The sequence below is a fragment of the Thamnophis sirtalis genome, unplaced genomic scaffold (genome assembly GCF_051295495.1).
Source record: "Thamnophis sirtalis isolate CommonGarterSnake01/CBP01778 unplaced genomic scaffold, rThaSir2_p1.2 scaffold_12, whole genome shotgun sequence".
In the NCBI taxonomy this organism is placed as follows: Eukaryota; Metazoa; Chordata; class Lepidosauria; order Squamata; family Natricidae; genus Thamnophis; species Thamnophis sirtalis.
The window spans coordinates 59,895,872-59,912,746 of NW_028261392.1; the positions used below are offsets into that span (position 1 = coordinate 59,895,872).

The following is a 16,875-nucleotide window of genomic DNA, read 5'->3' on the forward strand; positions in this document are numbered from 1 at the left end:
TCTGCTTCAGTTGTTAAGCAAATCTTCACAGCTGTTAAGTAAAACATTCCATATTCTCAATTATCTCTGCTTTGACACAAGCCAGTTGCAAAACACACAAATGGTGTGACCTTGGGACACTGCAACAGTCATAACTCTATGCCATTTGCTAAACTCCCAAATGGTAATCACGTGATTGCAAAATACTGCAATGATCATAAAAGAGAGGATTGATCACAAAGCTGGGGGTTTCCTTCACAAGTGTAACAGTCGCTAAATGAGGCAGACAGTAAGAAAGATATACCTGTAACTATTTCAATGATCTATATAATAAAAATATTTAATTCATCTTCAGGTATTTATCTCTCAGACTTGACATATATTGACTCAGCCTATCCATCAACAGGAAGTATTCTGGAAAATGAGCAGAGATCAAATTTAATGAATAATATTCTTAGAATAATTTCAGACTTACAGCAATCTTGTGAATATGGTAAGTTACACCATGTATTTATATTACAGCATTATGTGCAAGCAGTGAATGAAATTGCTTGAATATTAATTGAGGCTTGCTCAAATTTCACTTTTGATTAAAGGTGGTGGTGAGATATTTTAAAAACATTCAAGATATGAAGACTATATCTTAAAATATATCTCTTTCAACAAATGTAAATGATAATATTTGTTTACTAAATTCTTTCAAAGAGAGAACTTTTCTCAACATAGCATTCACTTTAAAAAAAAATAATTAACAGTCTTTGATACAGTAAGTTTTCTATTATTCAAAAAGATCTTGGAAGCCACCCCCTTAATTTTGACTAAGCCTATTTCAAATAAAGTAGTCTCTCAGTAAGAAACTTCCTTTTTATTAATTTATCATCTAAATGCCTGATTTGGGGGGGGGAGGGTAACATATCGTATTTTTCGTAGTATAAGATGCTCCGTAGTATAAGATGCACCTAGCTTTTGGGGAGATAAAACAAGAAGGCAAATTGCTGGGAGGCAGAAGCCAAAGGTTGGGTGCCAGTGGGTGGGCGGGGCTACATTCGGTGTATAAGAAGCACCCAAATGTTCACCCTCGGGGGGGGGAGGCGAAGTGTGTCTTATAATCCGAAAAACATGGTAATAATAATAATAGTTAACATTGATATGAAATCATGCCATATAAAAATACATAGATCTTAGTGGTTGCCAATAAAATAACTGCTCTTCATGTATATTAATTACTATTTAGATATTCCTGTGTTGCCTCATGTTCAAAAGTACCTGAATTCTGTTCAGTATATAGAGGAACTTCAGAAGTTTGTGGAAGATGATAATTATAAGTAAGCATAAAAACTGGTCACTTGGAATGTATTCATTATTAAATTTTTGGTTTTAGAGCAATTTTTCATAAAGAACAAAAAAGTATTTGTAGTCTTGTTTTATAAACGTTTCAAAGTTTTAGTGCATTTCTATTTATAGGCTTTCACTTTTCATGAATACTTTCTTTCTCTTTTTTTTTTCCTTTTCCTTTTTCTTTCCTAGAACGTAACACTTGGCTGTAGATATTAAATGAATTGAAAATTAAAATTAAAAGTGAATCAATGAAAAAAATAACAAACAGAAACCCCTGTAGTAGTTTAGTCATTGAACTAGGAAGGAGGAAACTCATCCATTGAAATTCACTGGGTGAGCAGTAATTCTCTCCACCCAATCTGCAATATAGGGTTTTTGAGGAGATTTCCATTTAAGTCCTTTGAGTTCCTACAGGAAAGTGGGATATAAATATAACAGATGAATAAGAATCAATAGTTGTTCAGGATCGAAGACAATCTTAAACTATTATGAATTGTTTGTTATATACCCCTATTCTTAATCATCTTCCCTTGCAATTATTCTGTTATTAACTACGGTATTTGGTATACATCATATAAATCCATACTGGATTTTTTAAAAACTAAGACTAATTGTCATACGTGCAATTGTTTTGTTCTTTTCTTTAAATTATTATTCAGTGTGGGAGAAAGTTTCCAGGAAATCACAGTGTTTTTAAATGGCACTTCACGTGTATTTTTTTTAAAATGAAAAATAGGTATTTTGTATTTTACCTATTTTTAAAAAATGAGTTTTTAAAATTTAAATCTATCAAATTATATTGGTTACTCTTTTATACTAGACCAAACTCATGATTTGGTGCCAGTCTGAGAAGCTAATTATTATATTTTTATCTTACCTTTTCTTGTATGTATGTGTGTAACTCAAGGTGGATAACATACCTAACACTCCTACCCTCTACTTTCCCCACAATAACAACCCTATGATATGTATGGGGCTGAGATAGAGAGACTGCCCAAGGTGACCCAGAAGCTTTCATGATTAAGGGAGGTCTAGAAGTCACTCTCCTTGTTTCTAGTCAACACGTTAGCCCCAACCAATCTGGTTCAAATGATTTATTGATGGATTCCTAGTAGGAACTCCTAGAAAATGAAAGTAAGTTCTAGAAGTCTGGATTTGCTATTAGCAAAATCTTTTTTTTTCTCCTTAACACAGACTTTCATTAAAAATAGAACCTGGGACCAGTACCCCACGTGCCACTGCATCTCGTGAAGATTTAGTTGGTAAGTATTCAACAATAAAATGTTCTGATTCTACTCCCCAGTCTTCCTATTTTCTGGACTTCTAATAACCATAAAATCTGTTAAATAGAAAACCTAATTTAAGCAAACTTTTAAATAAACTAAAAAGAGAGGGAAATAGGTAAAATCTGTATATGCACTTCCAAAACTATTTTGAAGATTTTGAAGGATTATAATAATGAACTTGTTCTTTGCTCTACTCTTTTTATTTATTTTTTTCCAGGCCCTGAAGTGGGTGTTTCTCCCCAAACAGTGCGAAAGAATGCTACTGGGGAAGGAGCATTGCTACCACCAACTCCTCCATCGCCTAGAAACCTGATGCCTCATGGGCATAGAAAATGTCACAGTTTGGGATACAAGTTAGCATTTTATTTGAGATTCAGTTTCTTCTGTTATTTAAATCCATGATACTCTGAATTATTGTTATTTAAAAATCCATGTATATGAACTAAGTATCTTCTTTAAACAATTGACTTTTCATGCATTGCATGTACTAGATTGTATATAGCTTACTATATGGATACCTTTTTTAATAGGTAAATACAAGATAAATATAAGTAAAGATATAGATAGATAGATAGATAGATAGATAGATAGATAGATAGATAGATAGATAGATAGATAGATAGATAGATAGATAGATTTAGTGTCACAACCCCTGGTATGCCCCAATTATTCAGCCCAGGTTCGAATCCCAGTAAGGGTATGGCCAGCTGATGAGAGCTAAATAGCTTGAAATAGATCTATACTAATCTCCCTTTATTTATTTATCAGCACAAATACAACATATATATATAACGTCGCCAAGACATCTCCAATTCTACGCGGGAGAAAACCCGAACAACTAGAGACCTACATATATATATATATATATATATATATATATATATATATATATATATATATATATATATATATATATATATATATATATATATATATATATATATATATATATATATATATATATATATATATATATATATATATATATATATATATATATATATATATATATATATATATATATATATATATATATATATATATATATATTATAGATAAAGTAGTGGCTGAATTTGTACATCATGATAATTCAGGATTATTAAATAATTTATTAAACAAGCCAAACTCAGATTTGCAGACAGGCAATGCAATCATGGCATTGTTGGAACCCCAACAGAGAAACCGACAAGAACAGAGAAAAGTCTAACAATGCAATATGCCAACTTGAGCTATACATAATTACTACCATCAGTTATAAGTAATATTACTTATTTGGTTAGAATATTTTTCTGTTTTGTTTTAATTTCCTTTGCTTTATACTTCTGTATATTGTTAGAACTTTGAATAGGAAATTTTGATTAGCAAGTTAACTCAATGATCTAAACAGCTCCTTTCTGTTTTTAGGAAACAAAACTGATTAGGTATAAGGCAACAAAATGCTCATATATGTTCATAATGTTTTGTTAAACCATAGTTATAATCATTGAACTGACGAGCCATGGTTTCCGATTGATTTATATCCTGAACCCAATTGTTCATACATTGATTAATTATGGCCCATCAAGTCAATGTCAGTTAGCAAACACAGGGATAGATTTTCTCCAAAATGATCTGTCTCTAATTTGGTCCTTCAGGTCTTCCAATGGTGCAGCAGTCACTAAATCCCTCCACCTTACTACTGATCATCCTCTTGCCTTGTGCAAAAGAAAAAAAAGGGGGGGGGGAATACAGTTAATCTTCATATTTAATCATTTGTTCCAAAAATTTAGGAATTAAATTGCAAAGTACAAAGCTTCTTGCTTGCAAATCATTTTATGATTGTGAGTGTGGTTGGCAATCTCTATTTAGACTGTTTGTGGTAAAGAAAAATCAATACTTAAACATTGGTATCATATATAATTTCCTAATAACATTTTCATTCTTCCATGTCCACTTCTAAGTGTAATGTTGGAATCCATTCTTTAATTGTCCATGTTCATAAATATTTGCCCATTCTTTATAAAAGTATAATGTACATATACATAGAAAGACAAAATCAGTAGGCATTGCAGAATTTTAGTACAAAAATATTAAATGTAACTCGTCTATGCCTATTTTTCATATCTATATAAAATTACATATTCTTGTTAACATTTAACATTTTAAACTCTTTTTGCCTTTATTTATTTTGTCTTTTCTTTTGGATTTGGTTATTGAGGTCTGATCTATTATTAAATACACTTTTGGTGCTATGTTATATTTAATGCTTTAAACATGTGATCAATCTTAATATGTATTTCACTATTTTTCTAGTTTCATTCATAAAATGAACACAGCAGAATTTAAAAGTGCAACATTCCCAAATGCAGGACCAAGGCATCTTTTAGATGATAGTGTCATGGAACCACATGCTCCATTACGGGGACAGGCAGAGAGCTCCACCCTTTCCAGCGGAATTTCAATAGGTGAGATTTTATTTCAATCAGTAAAAAAAAGTGTCTTGAAATTCAAACTTGTATTTTTTTTCATTATATTGATATGCAACCTCTCCTCCATATTATTTAAGGGTCATGCATAGGCCTTATCCACAAATGTGCACATTACAAATTGAGTTAGTGACCTGATGATTTTGGGGTTCAAACCTCCCATGTTGTAAAATTACTCAAGATGTACTACCTGTTTAATGTCTAGTATAAAGTTCTATAAAAGTCTCATGCAAAAACAGCCTCTGGGTTAGGTCTACATTTTCCACACTCACATAAGAGCATGGAAAGGGAATAAAAATGATTAGAAAAAGCAAGTGGGAAAGGAATTCCCAGCATCCTTTGCAGTGAAAGTTAACTAAAATATGGCCATCAACTGACAGGTCCATTGATCATAACTTGGCATAAATATCAGTCCATTGACTTACTTACTTACAAATTGACTTAGCATGGCTTAGCTAGGCTGCTAATTTTCATTTGGCTAAGGTCTTTGAGATACTTGTAGAAATCTTTATTAAAAAACGTGAACAAAGCAACATTTTCAAGGACATGAAAGGACACACATTAGATCTAGTTTTTGTTTCAACACAAATTCAATGTGATATGAAAGGGTGAAGATGTTGAATTCATCTTTTGTCAAGGACTGATCACTTTCTGATTGCTACAGAGTTATCTGTTCTGACCCCCCTCCTCCGTCCAGGAACAAAAGCCCAACGTAAATGAGAAGGTTTCTTTTAATCAGTCAAGACTCTCGTTGGCTGCAAGCCACATAAACAAAGAGATAAGCACTCTGGCAGCAAGTCCTATAAAACTTGGCAGCAATGCAAACAAACTCTGGCAGCAATCCAGCCTGCCAAGTTTGTTTCTTTTTAGTCCTTAACGTTGACTTCTGCAGAAAGGCGTGGCACAAGCAGTCTCTTTTATAATCAGGAGAAGATCTTAATGAGCATCAGCTGAGCGTAATCACCTCTTGTAATTACACCGTTGTTCTTGACGCCGAATAGCCCTTCAACGGCGGGCATCCCGGAACAACTCACAGGTGTTTTCTGGATCACTCACTCTTGTCTCCTCCCCACTGATCCAAGGCTCAGGCGCCACCTGGTGGCCAACCAGTCTCTCCTCGCCCTGCTCGGAGTCGGAACTCTGTCCAGGGTCCTCCACCTCTTCCAGGGCCGACTCATAAGACCGCTCGCTGTCGGAGTCTGGCGGCAGCTCCAACAGCTCCTGCCGGGCCACAACAGTTACGTATAGCTTTTTCTTTCTGCACTGGGAAGGACTCATTAACTTGGTTAATGAGCCCTTCCCAGTGCAGAAAGCCCTTCCCAGTGCAGCAAGAGCCAAGGTGGCGCAGTGGTTAAAAGCAGCACTGCAGGCTACTGCTAGATCAGCAGGTCAGCGGTTCAAATCTCACCGGCTCAGGGTTGACTCAGCCTTCCATCCTTCCGAGGTGGGTAAAATGAGGACCCAGATTGTTGTTGGGGGCAATATGCTGACTCTCTGTAAACCGCTTAGAGAGGCCTGAAAGGCCTATGAAGCGGTATATAAGTCTACTGCTATTGGTTTACCCCAGCATCTACCTATGGGTATTCAGAGGCTCCTGGGAAATTTCACAGGGATCTGGTAAGCAGTTCATCCAAGTCACTGGTTACACATTTGTTTAATAGGACGTTCAATGCCATAGATAGATTGCATCATAGCTGTCTGCCCTTACATGCAGATTTGGTGCTGCTTTTTAAAGCACTGAAGAACTTAGGGTGATGAACCAGTAGAAAAGACGCAGCTGGAGAAAGAACAATGTTGAGTGACTGAATCCTAGTACAAACCTAAGTTAATTCACACATTCAGGTGATTCAGGTGGCAAAGTTGAAGTCTTTTGTCTCCCTTATCTACATGCTGAATATAACCCAGCAGCATTTTTTAAGACAACCTGCTCCCTTTCAGAACAGGATGTTCACCAATATCATCTCACTCATTCCACTGCGAGGAATTTCATGCTATCCTTCTGGGCCATCCTCTCAGAAAAGGGAGATGGTGGCACTGTTTTTTTTTTAGAGGTTTTTCCTGTGTTTGGTTGGCTAATTCCAGAAGATGGTGCTAAATTGTTATTGTTCTACTTCATTTCTTTTATGCTTACAGACACAGAAACATAATGAAAGAAGAGGCACAAATGTATTAAACGAAGAACAAGTGCTATATATGTATTCATTTAATATAATGCAATTAAATTATATTCTGCAATTAAACTATTCAAATTTAAGCAAGTTCTAACAATTAAGTGGGGAAAGAGAAATTGAACATAAAAACTAGTATCTATAGTTAAAATAATCTCATAAACAAAACTCCCAGAAATAAGGTGTTTTCTTTTTAAACTAATGTCATTCCAATTGAGTCAGTTTTATTATGGGTAATTTATACAAGTTTTTTTGAAACATTTTCAGACCTGGCAAAATCATAGAATTACAGTGTTTTTAAATTGATTCACTTATTCCAATTTTAGGTAGCAGTGATGGTTCAGAGCTTAGTGAAGAAACTTCTTGGCCAGCATTTGAAAGGTAAGAGAAGTCAATATATTTTATATTTGTTCAAATGTGTATTTAACATATGACAGTTTTACATTTCTACATAGGAAAGCGTGCTAAATATTCCTGGTATGGTGCTTTTTAATCAAGGCTCTGCTTTTCCTACACATTATAAATGTAAGAAAAAGTAATTGCTAAAATAGTTCAATCATGCAAGTTTTCTGGAGAGTGTATTATCACTAATATTTTAGCAGTGGTCCCAGAATCCTATTTTGCTCAAACATTTGCTCAGAGGGAACATATCAGGGGTGGGTTTCTCCTGGTTCGCACTGGTACGCCAGAACCGGTTCGTGAAATTTAGCGTACCTTTTGGAACCTGTTCCAAAGAAAGGAAGAAAGGGGGAGGGATACAGACAGGAAAGAAAGAGATACACACAAGGAAGGAAGGAAGGAATGGAGGGAGAGGGAGAGAAAAAAGAGAGAGACAAAGATAGAAAGAGAAAGAAAAAATAAAGAAACAGGAAATGAGAAAGAGAGAAGAAAGAAAGAAAGAAAGAAAGAGGGGGGGAGAGACAAAAGGAAGAAAGGAAGGAAAGAGTGAGAGAGAGAAAGAAAGAAAGAAAGAAAGAAAGAAAGAAAGAAAGAAAACTTATGACCACAATTGAGCCCAAAATTTTAGTTGCTAAGCAAGAGCATTGTTAAGTGAGTTTCACCACATTTTCCAAGTTAGCCACACCCACCCGGTCACACGCCCACCAAGCCACACCCACCCATTCACATGACCACCAAGCCACTCCCACAAAACAGGCCACACCTACAGAATAGGTTCTAAAAATTTTGAAACCCACCACTGGAACATATGCACCTTATATAAGTGGTTCATCATTGACTTACAATTAGTTTGAAGAATGTTGAAATAAGCTTCCCAAAGCTAAAGCTCCTATTTACAGTATAGGCTTGGAGTAAAACCCAATTGACAGTTGTCCTGAGCTACTCCTAGAACAGCAAGGCTGACCAATTTAGAACAGTAGACCATTGATTTTTCTGTCTTAGTGAACATATATATTTGACTTATATAAAAACATGCTATAAATTTACTACTGTTTTTGTAAAATTACTTTTATTTTGTACAGTATATCGTTGCAGCAGCTTTCAGGTGAAATGCATTGATCATTTGATAAAGCACCACTAATGTTCTGAGGTGCTTATGCAGTTCCCAGTTGAGTACAAATGAAGTAGTAGTAGACATAACAAGCTAGTAAAATCATAGTTGATTTTATAACACTAAAGGTTTTTTTCCTGCAGGATGAACTGCATATTCTTTTTCCTCCCTGTCTTATATTATGTGTTTTCAGGCCACTAACTTAATGCATTTTGCTCAGTAATATGCATAGAACAATAGTTCCATCAATACAAATAGAGGTATAAATTTACCGACAAAGAAATAAAGGTAAATTTAAATTTAACACAAAATAGACTGCCTGCGAAGGTTCCTGGATTGGGACTGAAAGGCGAAAGCCGTCTAATCATTCATTAGGATGCCAGGAAGAATATGCTCCGTCCCATATTTGGGTAGACCAGGTTCCCCTGATAGACCAGTCTCACCAGAAAAGTACATAAATAGAGGTAGTTGTTGACTTACAATCATTTGGTCAGTGACAAATCCAAGTTATGACGGTTCTGAATGAATGGAGTTACAATCGATCCTCAGAGTTCTGGGTGTCCCAGCACTCCTGTGGTCACATCATCACAATCTGGGTGCATGGCAACTCATTTGCACTTACAATAGCCAAACACCTCACTGTCATATATAATTACCATTTGCAGCCTTCTCTGCTGACTTCCCCAGAAAGTTAATGGGGAAGTCAGCAGAGAATGTTGTAAGTCACTGGAATAAGTCCCCCACCCATCCATTCTCACATCCAGCCCTTCTGCACTCATGCCACATCAGCGATTCACACATCCCTGTATGAACCATATAATCCCTACATTTGTTCAGAAGAAAAAGCCAAGATGCACTGCTAAACCACTATAAGAGGGAATGTTCTCATATTCTAAGGTGATTGCATTGCTCCTGATCACTTGGATTTTAGAAACGTCTTGTTTTAACTGCTGGTGTTGATTGTCTAATCGTTCATTAGGATGCCAGGAAGAATATTCTATTGTTACATATGTTCACACCAAGAACATGTGCTGCTCAAATAAAGAGATATTTTGAAAACATGAAATACATGAACAAGACGTAGCAATGTAGCAGAAAGGAAAGCTTATTATAGTGTTCTAACAAATGATGACTATGAATTTGAAAAATGTAACCCATACCATTTATAATGGAATCCAACAGGAACAGATTATACCATTCTCTTGGTCCGGTGACAAGACTAGCACGAAATGGCTATTGGAGCCACATGAAGGGCAGCAGGTACTAGTCCCTTGTGTTCAAGGGCCAGACACTTTCCTCTGGTGTTGGTGACTGATTTGTGAAGTGGATCTAATCTGACACTCCTGTTCTTTCTAACTATCTTGATACTCTCTTGACGTACCACATCAGTGAACATTCTCTATCGAAACAGGATTTCTATCTTAAAATTTAATCTCATCTTCACAGTCTATGGCTGCTCATTTTAATCTGCACATCTAATTTTGTAATATTATTTTTTTAAAAATCCCAAAATGTTTTACTTGACTCTCTACTTTAAAAAAAAAAAACAACCTCTAAAGCATCATTTATGATACTGGATGGTACTGAAAGTAATTGGGTGGCAAGAGTAATATTGGAACGTTGAAGATTGAGTGAGAGTTAAGAAGTTGCTTTTTCTTTTTATCCTGAGCCATATAAATTGTAAATCGGATGCCCATTATTTCCAGAGAGGCAGAAAGAAGTGGGCTAACAGGTATGGCCAGGTGCCCCAATATCAGTTCTCATTCCCCATCCTTGCTTGTTCTCACACCTCTCCAAAATATCTTTGGCAGTTTGTATTAGAAGACAAAAACTGAAGATGAGTCTCACTGAAGATGATAAAAAGGGGGTTCCTTCATTTTGGTTTCTTAGCAATGATATGCAAGAATAGAGATTCCTTGCCTTAAAGTTTCTTTGAATACCATTTTATGAGAAGCACTTAACATTCACATCAAGGCCTTTTTACATTCTTCAGCACCTATCCATAATTTAGCTTCAAATAACTGTTACAATCTGATCTGTAATGTGTACAAGCATTTGTTAACTTTTGAAAGTCGAGAAAGCTCAGTTTGTCATCTTTCTTAGTTTATAGGCTAAACCAGTGGTAGTCAACCTGGTCCCTACCGCCCACTGGTGGGCGTTCCAGCTTTAATGGGGGGCGGTAGGGGTTTGCTATAACTCTGCTTTATAAATTTTATAAAGTAAAGTTACTTCTCTACTTTATAAATCATTTTTACTGTGGAACTGGTGGGCGGTTAGAAAATTTTACTACTAACAGAGATACAAAAGTGGGCGCTAGGTATAAAAAGGTTGACTACCCCTGGGCTAAATAGTTAAAAGATGTATGGAAGAAATTCTCCAAGATGTTTCAGAATTTTTTTACTTTCTTAGTCTGTCTCTAGAGAGTGATGGCTATGCCACATAAGTTGCTTGGTATGCAGTTACACAAACACTTGTGCAGTCAAATATTTCCTGTCATTAAACGTTGGTCAGCTACTCACTTGTTAGAACACAACCTATGTTACAACAGCTTTATTTAACAGCTCTGGGCCAGTTTCCCTGCTTTCCTGCTGCTTCTGTTATTGCTTTCAAATATCTTGGTATGGCATTGTGCATGTATTAAGCTCTTGCTGTTTTTCTTTGTTTTCTTTTTATACTTTGTTTTCATTAACTCAAGTGACTACTACGCACCAATATTTTTAGCAGATCTGGAAAAGTCTGGAAAGAATCATTTAAAAATTAAAGGAAAGGAATTTTTAAAGTGGAGCCAATTCCAGTTTTTTTGCCAATTAAAATTATTTGTAGCTCTTTGTCGTAATATATAATAGTGAAAGTTATAGTTATTCATAAATTAATTGTTAAAGTGAAAGTCTTTCTTAGCATGTTAATTAGTGCTGTGCAAGTAAAATATATAATCTTTCCAAAGGTTGATATCTTTCCATAATTAAATTCAACAAGTAATCTGTTAGTACAGTATTTTGTTTCAAAAACCACAGATAATATTAGTGATGCTTCAAGAATTTCTGTTGAAATACAGTACCTTCCCATACTTTACACTTGCTTTTATTTTTTAGTTCTGCAGAATCTGAAGATTTAGCTGTTCATTTATATCCAGGAGCTGTTACTATTCAAGGGGTTCTTAGAAGAAAAACTTTGTTGAAAGAAGGGAAGAAACCAACAGTAAGTTATTAAATAAATCATTTAAAAAAAATTCAAAATTGGCTTTTCCTGTTTCAAAAATATTTTAAATTATTCATTTTGTTTAGATCACCAATGATTGCTCAACTATTTGAATTAGGTACACCTCAGTAGGTTGTAAAGTATTTAGAAGTCAGTTGATAGGAAAACAGGATATACAGCATATAAAATACAAACTCTGGCAAAATATCTTGTGACTGACTCAAATAATCTGTGTGGCTACCCCTCCAATGTACTTCCTGTGGATGGTGTTGAAAAATACCTGAGACTGACAGTAGTTCATGTCCAGGAAATATCTTTTAATTTGGGGGTCTTGGATGTTAGATTTACATTTGTTGGGGAACCTTCCGCATCACCACAGCACAAAATGTTATATGACGGTATATAATGTGGATTACAACTAACAATATCCTAAAAGTCTCATTCTGCTTAGTTAATGTGTAAAATGAATAGGAGTTAAATACATACAAAATTAAGATGCAATGGAAGATACATTTTGAATTGATTGATCTTGTGATTTTCTAATCATATAGGTAGCTTCTTGGACCAAATACTGGGTGGCTTTATCTGGAACACAGCTTTTCTACTACGCTGCAAAGTCTTTGAAGGCTACAGAGAGAAAACATGTGTGTACTGTATTCCTGCTTTTAGCTGAAAGGGATAGTTTTGGGCAGAAGGGTTTTTTCCAGCCTTTCCGTCTGAATGTTGCCTTTTCTGCAGCACTGAGCTACCATCATTCTATAAACTTCATATTTTCAAAATACGTTGTTCATTTGCTTCTTCTGTTTTAACCTTTAGCTTTGCTGCAAGCAAGTTGTAGCAATTTTTAAAACTAATTCCAAACTCCTGCTGTAATTAAGAGCCAAGGTGGCGCAGTGGTTAAATGCAGCACTGCAGGCTACTGCTAGATCAGCAGTTCAGCGGTTCAAATCTCACCGGCTCAGGGTTGACTCAGCCTTCCATCCTTCCGAGGTGGGTAAAATGAGGACCCAGATTGTTGGGGGCAATATGCTGACTCTCTGTAAACCGCTTAGAGAGGCCTGAAAGGCCTATGAAGCGGTATATAAGTCTACTGCTATTGCTATTGCTATTGCTATTGCTATTGCTATTGCTATTGTTGCAGAAAGGTCCGTATCTAGAATCTAGAAGGAGTTTTATAAATTCAGTTCAGTTTTTCTGTGCATGGAAAAATAGCAACTTCCAGTCCACACAAGGAAATTGAAAGAGAAAAAGGTTTTCCATAATTTACATAAAACTTGCTTCTGTGACACCCCTGTTTGTGGATCAAGCTCCAGTCCCACATTAACTCTGGGATTTTACTTAATCTGTGTCTTGCATTACAAAAGCCAGCAGGTCAATTCTGTTCTTTTTGTTGCAGCCATTATTTTTAATGCAAATATTGCTGTAGCCTTTTTGTTCTTATTTCCCTTTCATTGATGTTCCCCTCACTCCTACTCTTAGTTCAAATCTACACCAAGTAAGAATGTGTCAGTAGTGGGTTGGATGGTTATGATGGCTGATGATCCCGATCATCCGGATCTTTTCCTACTCACAGATTCTGAAAAAGGTCAGTAACATTAGTTACTAGTAGTAAATTCTAGATTTGATTGTCTTTAGAAATAACAAACACTGCAGTATTCACCTTTGTCCAAATTGGACATTAGCAGATTTTGCCCCCAAATGGTCAAAGTCTGTTCAGCCAATCAGTCCAGAAAGTATTCAATGCTCTTCTCCAAATTGAAATTCAGTATTAACCCATTTTACTAATAATACTAAATTCCATTTTGAAGAGGAACAGTGAATATTGTCTGGATTTTTCATTTGTAGCTTGAACAATCATTTGGCATTTAAAGTATACCTCTTCCCTGTTATTGGACATGAGTGGTTGTTATTAACTGTTAAAAGAAAATTAAATTTAACAGTCATGTTACATTCAAAATATACCGCCTCCCTGCAGTTAGTTGTTAAATCAATTATAGTCTTCAATTTTCATTTTAAGATAGTTCAAAGTTATCACAGCTTATGAAAAAAATGACTTATGTATTTGCACTTATAACTGTCGCAACACCCCCCCACTGTCACATGATTGCAATTCAGATCCTTGGGATACAGCTCACATTCTGCTCACGTGTACAACCAGTTGCAACATTGTGCAAATACATGATCATTATTTGTGTCCTTTGTTGCCATTTTTCAGCAAAATATGCCCATGTGATTCATTTGCTTAATGTCTATCATAAAAATTGTCATAAAATCATTCCATTACAACTGTCATGAATTGCAGTGGAAATTTCAGTCCCATTTTTTATTGGAAATCGAGGATTCCTGTAGTTATATTAGTGTAAAACAAAACCCTTCAGGATTTAATTGTAGTAGTGAGCTGTGAATGAGGCCCTAATTAATGAATAAGATAGGACTAAAAAGAATTACATTAACCATTAATAGATATTTATTCATCTCTTGCTGGAAAGTCATTTCAATGTTTTAATCAAATTACCTTCTTTGAAAACAAAAATTTATCTTAAGTCCCCCCATAGAAAAGAGTGGTGAAAGGAATTCAGAACGCAAGCAATGTGAGGTTAGTTTTTCGTTTAATAAGTCATGTGACCTAAATGGTAAAAATGGAAAAATGCTGGAGCTTCTGGCCTGGAATATTATTATAGCACCTCAGAAACTTTATATGCCAGGAAGATAAGTGAGAAGTTACCTTATAAGTGAATAATTTGTGATGGAGATGACTTTATATTGCAAATAAAATTGTACAAATAAAATAAGTCTTCTAGGCTCAGTCCATGAAAGAAGCATTGGACCTTTGTTTAAAATTCTGTACTTTTCTCTCAGAGAAAATTCTTGATTGGCTGTATGAGTACATATTTTATCATATATTAAAAATACTTGTAGTGTTCATTGCTAAATCTATATATTTGTATGATAGGTCGAAGAAATGGCTACAAGATTTGCTCCCGAAAGTTAGGGGATTCTGCCAAGGGGATTTTGACAGTATTCAAGTGAAAATAACCAATAAATTCCGTCAGTAGAAGCATATGATTTAATTCCACCCACTAGGTTTTTTTTAAATGTTTAAGTACAAGATGGTTTTAGTTTTTAATGGAAAATTCCTCATTTTGTCATTCAGGGAATTCATACAAGTTTCAAGCTGGTAATAGAATGAATGCAATGCTGTGGTTCAAGCATCTAAGTGCTGCCTGCCAGAGCAACAGACAACAGGTGAGAGAACAAGAATTATGAAGTGATGCTTTAGTGACCATTAAGGCCTGAATATAAAGTGGTTCATCACAAGATACAAAAAACTTGTGTATTTTTGTATTGATCTGTCCCAACTCAGTGGGGTTGGGTGGAGGGTTCTTTTGGACTAGGAAGCGGTTGCACACTGCTTCCTTAAGAATCCCTGTTTGGATTCAGCTGTTTGACAGCTACCGTCCTGTCCCCATCCTTACTGTTGAAGGAAGACTGTTGAATGGTGGGAATTCAGCTGCTAAATGCCTTAGAAGTGGCTTCTAGGGACTCTTTCAGTTTCAGTTTAAACCAAGGCATGGGATCAAGTCATTCTAATTTATTACCTTTGTTGGGAACTAGGTGAATGACCACTCACCTCTTGGTCCTTTAGTCTCTTAGCAGGCTTTGATACCATCAACCTATAGTATTCTAGACTACTTGTAGGCGGGGTGGGGGTGGGATTGGAAGCATTGTTTCAAATTCTTATCTTTCCTGCACTGATAGTTCTAATCAATGATTGGGGAGGAAAAAAGGTCAATCCAGTGATTGCTCTCATGCGATATAGCAAAGTTGATTGGGCTCTCCCTTTCAACATCTATATGAAACTCCTGGAAGAGAGCATTCATTCGTTTGTGGTGCAGTAACATCTGTATGCTGATGATACAGATATTTATATTGCTACCCTGGGCTCATCAAGAAATCCCACTAATGTCTAGAGTTAGATGAACTCCTGGGACATGTTTGGGATTGGATGGAAACAGATTATAGTTGAATCCATGCAAGACAAAGTTTGTTCATTGCATTTCTCTTTTTGCTCTAGAGTTGCCTCTAGAAGGAGATGCACTCGACTTTGAGTTCCTCTTGGCTACTGCTAGATTTATAGATGGAGGCTGTGGGCCCACTTTTGGTTATGTGCTGAAGCAGTCGAATCTAGCTAAAATAACATGCTCTTATGAACATTCATTTGGAGCTTTACAAATGTTCTATTTGGGCTGTCTTTAAAGAGGACCCAGAAACTGCAGTTGTTGGCACTCAGTGCTACAGCAAATTACATCTACATTGCAAGCCTTAGGTTGGCTACAATAAGTTTCCAAGTGCAATTCAAATTGTGTGCTTTAACTTACAAACTTGCACGTAGGTACCTTCAGGACCATCTTCAATCTGAAATGGACCTCTCTTAAGTGAAGTGAGAGTAGATAAATCTTTCCTCTTCCTCCCCAAAAAATGAGTCCATATATTTTTTTTAGACATGACAGCCTTTCCCCTGGAAACGAAACTGACTATTTTGTTGTCTATGGAGATTCTCAATCATTCAGATCACAGGTGTCAAACTCAATCGCATCACGTGACATCATGTGATGCATCGTGACTTTTTGCCTTTGCGGAGCCGGAGTAGGTGTGGCTTGCGCATGATACATCCAGGCTACCAGTTTGATACTCCTGGTCCAGATCATGGTTGTCCCAAAGGTGCTTTATAGTCCAGTTGACTGTTTTGTTGATGACTTCCAAAAGTTAATTAAAATCAGCCTTTTAATAGGTTATCTCCATTTACATTTATTTTGTATGTTCATTGTATCTAATGAGGTGAATGTTTGTGTTAGGCGACTATATTATTTATTATTTCATTATCAGTGTTTTAATTTTTAATTGTTGTAAGCCACCTAAAGCCTGAGAAG

General features: G+C 35.8%; 1 protein-coding gene and 1 long non-coding RNA gene across 4 annotated transcripts in view; one reads left to right on the top strand and one right to left on the bottom strand.

Moving 5' to 3' along the window:
• The window catches only part of LOC148043371 (uncharacterized), a 481,921-nt gene that overhangs the window by 413,039 nt on the left and 52,007 nt on the right, over positions 1-16,875 (bottom strand). The window lies entirely within an intron of this gene.
• RALGPS2 (Ral GEF with PH domain and SH3 binding motif 2) overlaps positions 1-16,875 on the top strand; it is a 128,627-nt gene that overhangs the window by 57,549 nt on the left and 54,203 nt on the right. For 2 of the 3 annotated variants that reach the window (XM_087726828.1, XM_087726827.1), the window contains exons 9-19: positions 335-472; positions 1,214-1,304; positions 2,512-2,579; positions 2,821-2,956; positions 4,896-5,047; positions 7,563-7,617; positions 9,929-10,006; positions 11,839-11,944; positions 12,496-12,588; positions 13,424-13,529; positions 15,099-15,190. In XM_087726828.1, the coding sequence (XP_087582954.1) occupies positions 335-472; positions 1,214-1,304; positions 2,512-2,579; positions 2,821-2,956; positions 4,896-5,047; positions 7,563-7,617; positions 9,929-10,006; positions 11,839-11,944; positions 12,496-12,588; positions 13,424-13,529; positions 15,099-15,190 (1,115 nt within the window). The remainder of the gene's footprint in view (positions 1-334; positions 473-1,213; positions 1,305-2,511; positions 2,580-2,820; positions 2,957-4,895; positions 5,048-7,562; positions 7,618-9,928; positions 10,007-11,838; positions 11,945-12,495; positions 12,589-13,423; positions 13,530-15,098; positions 15,191-16,875) is intronic. The other variant, XM_087726829.1, reaches the window with a different exon arrangement.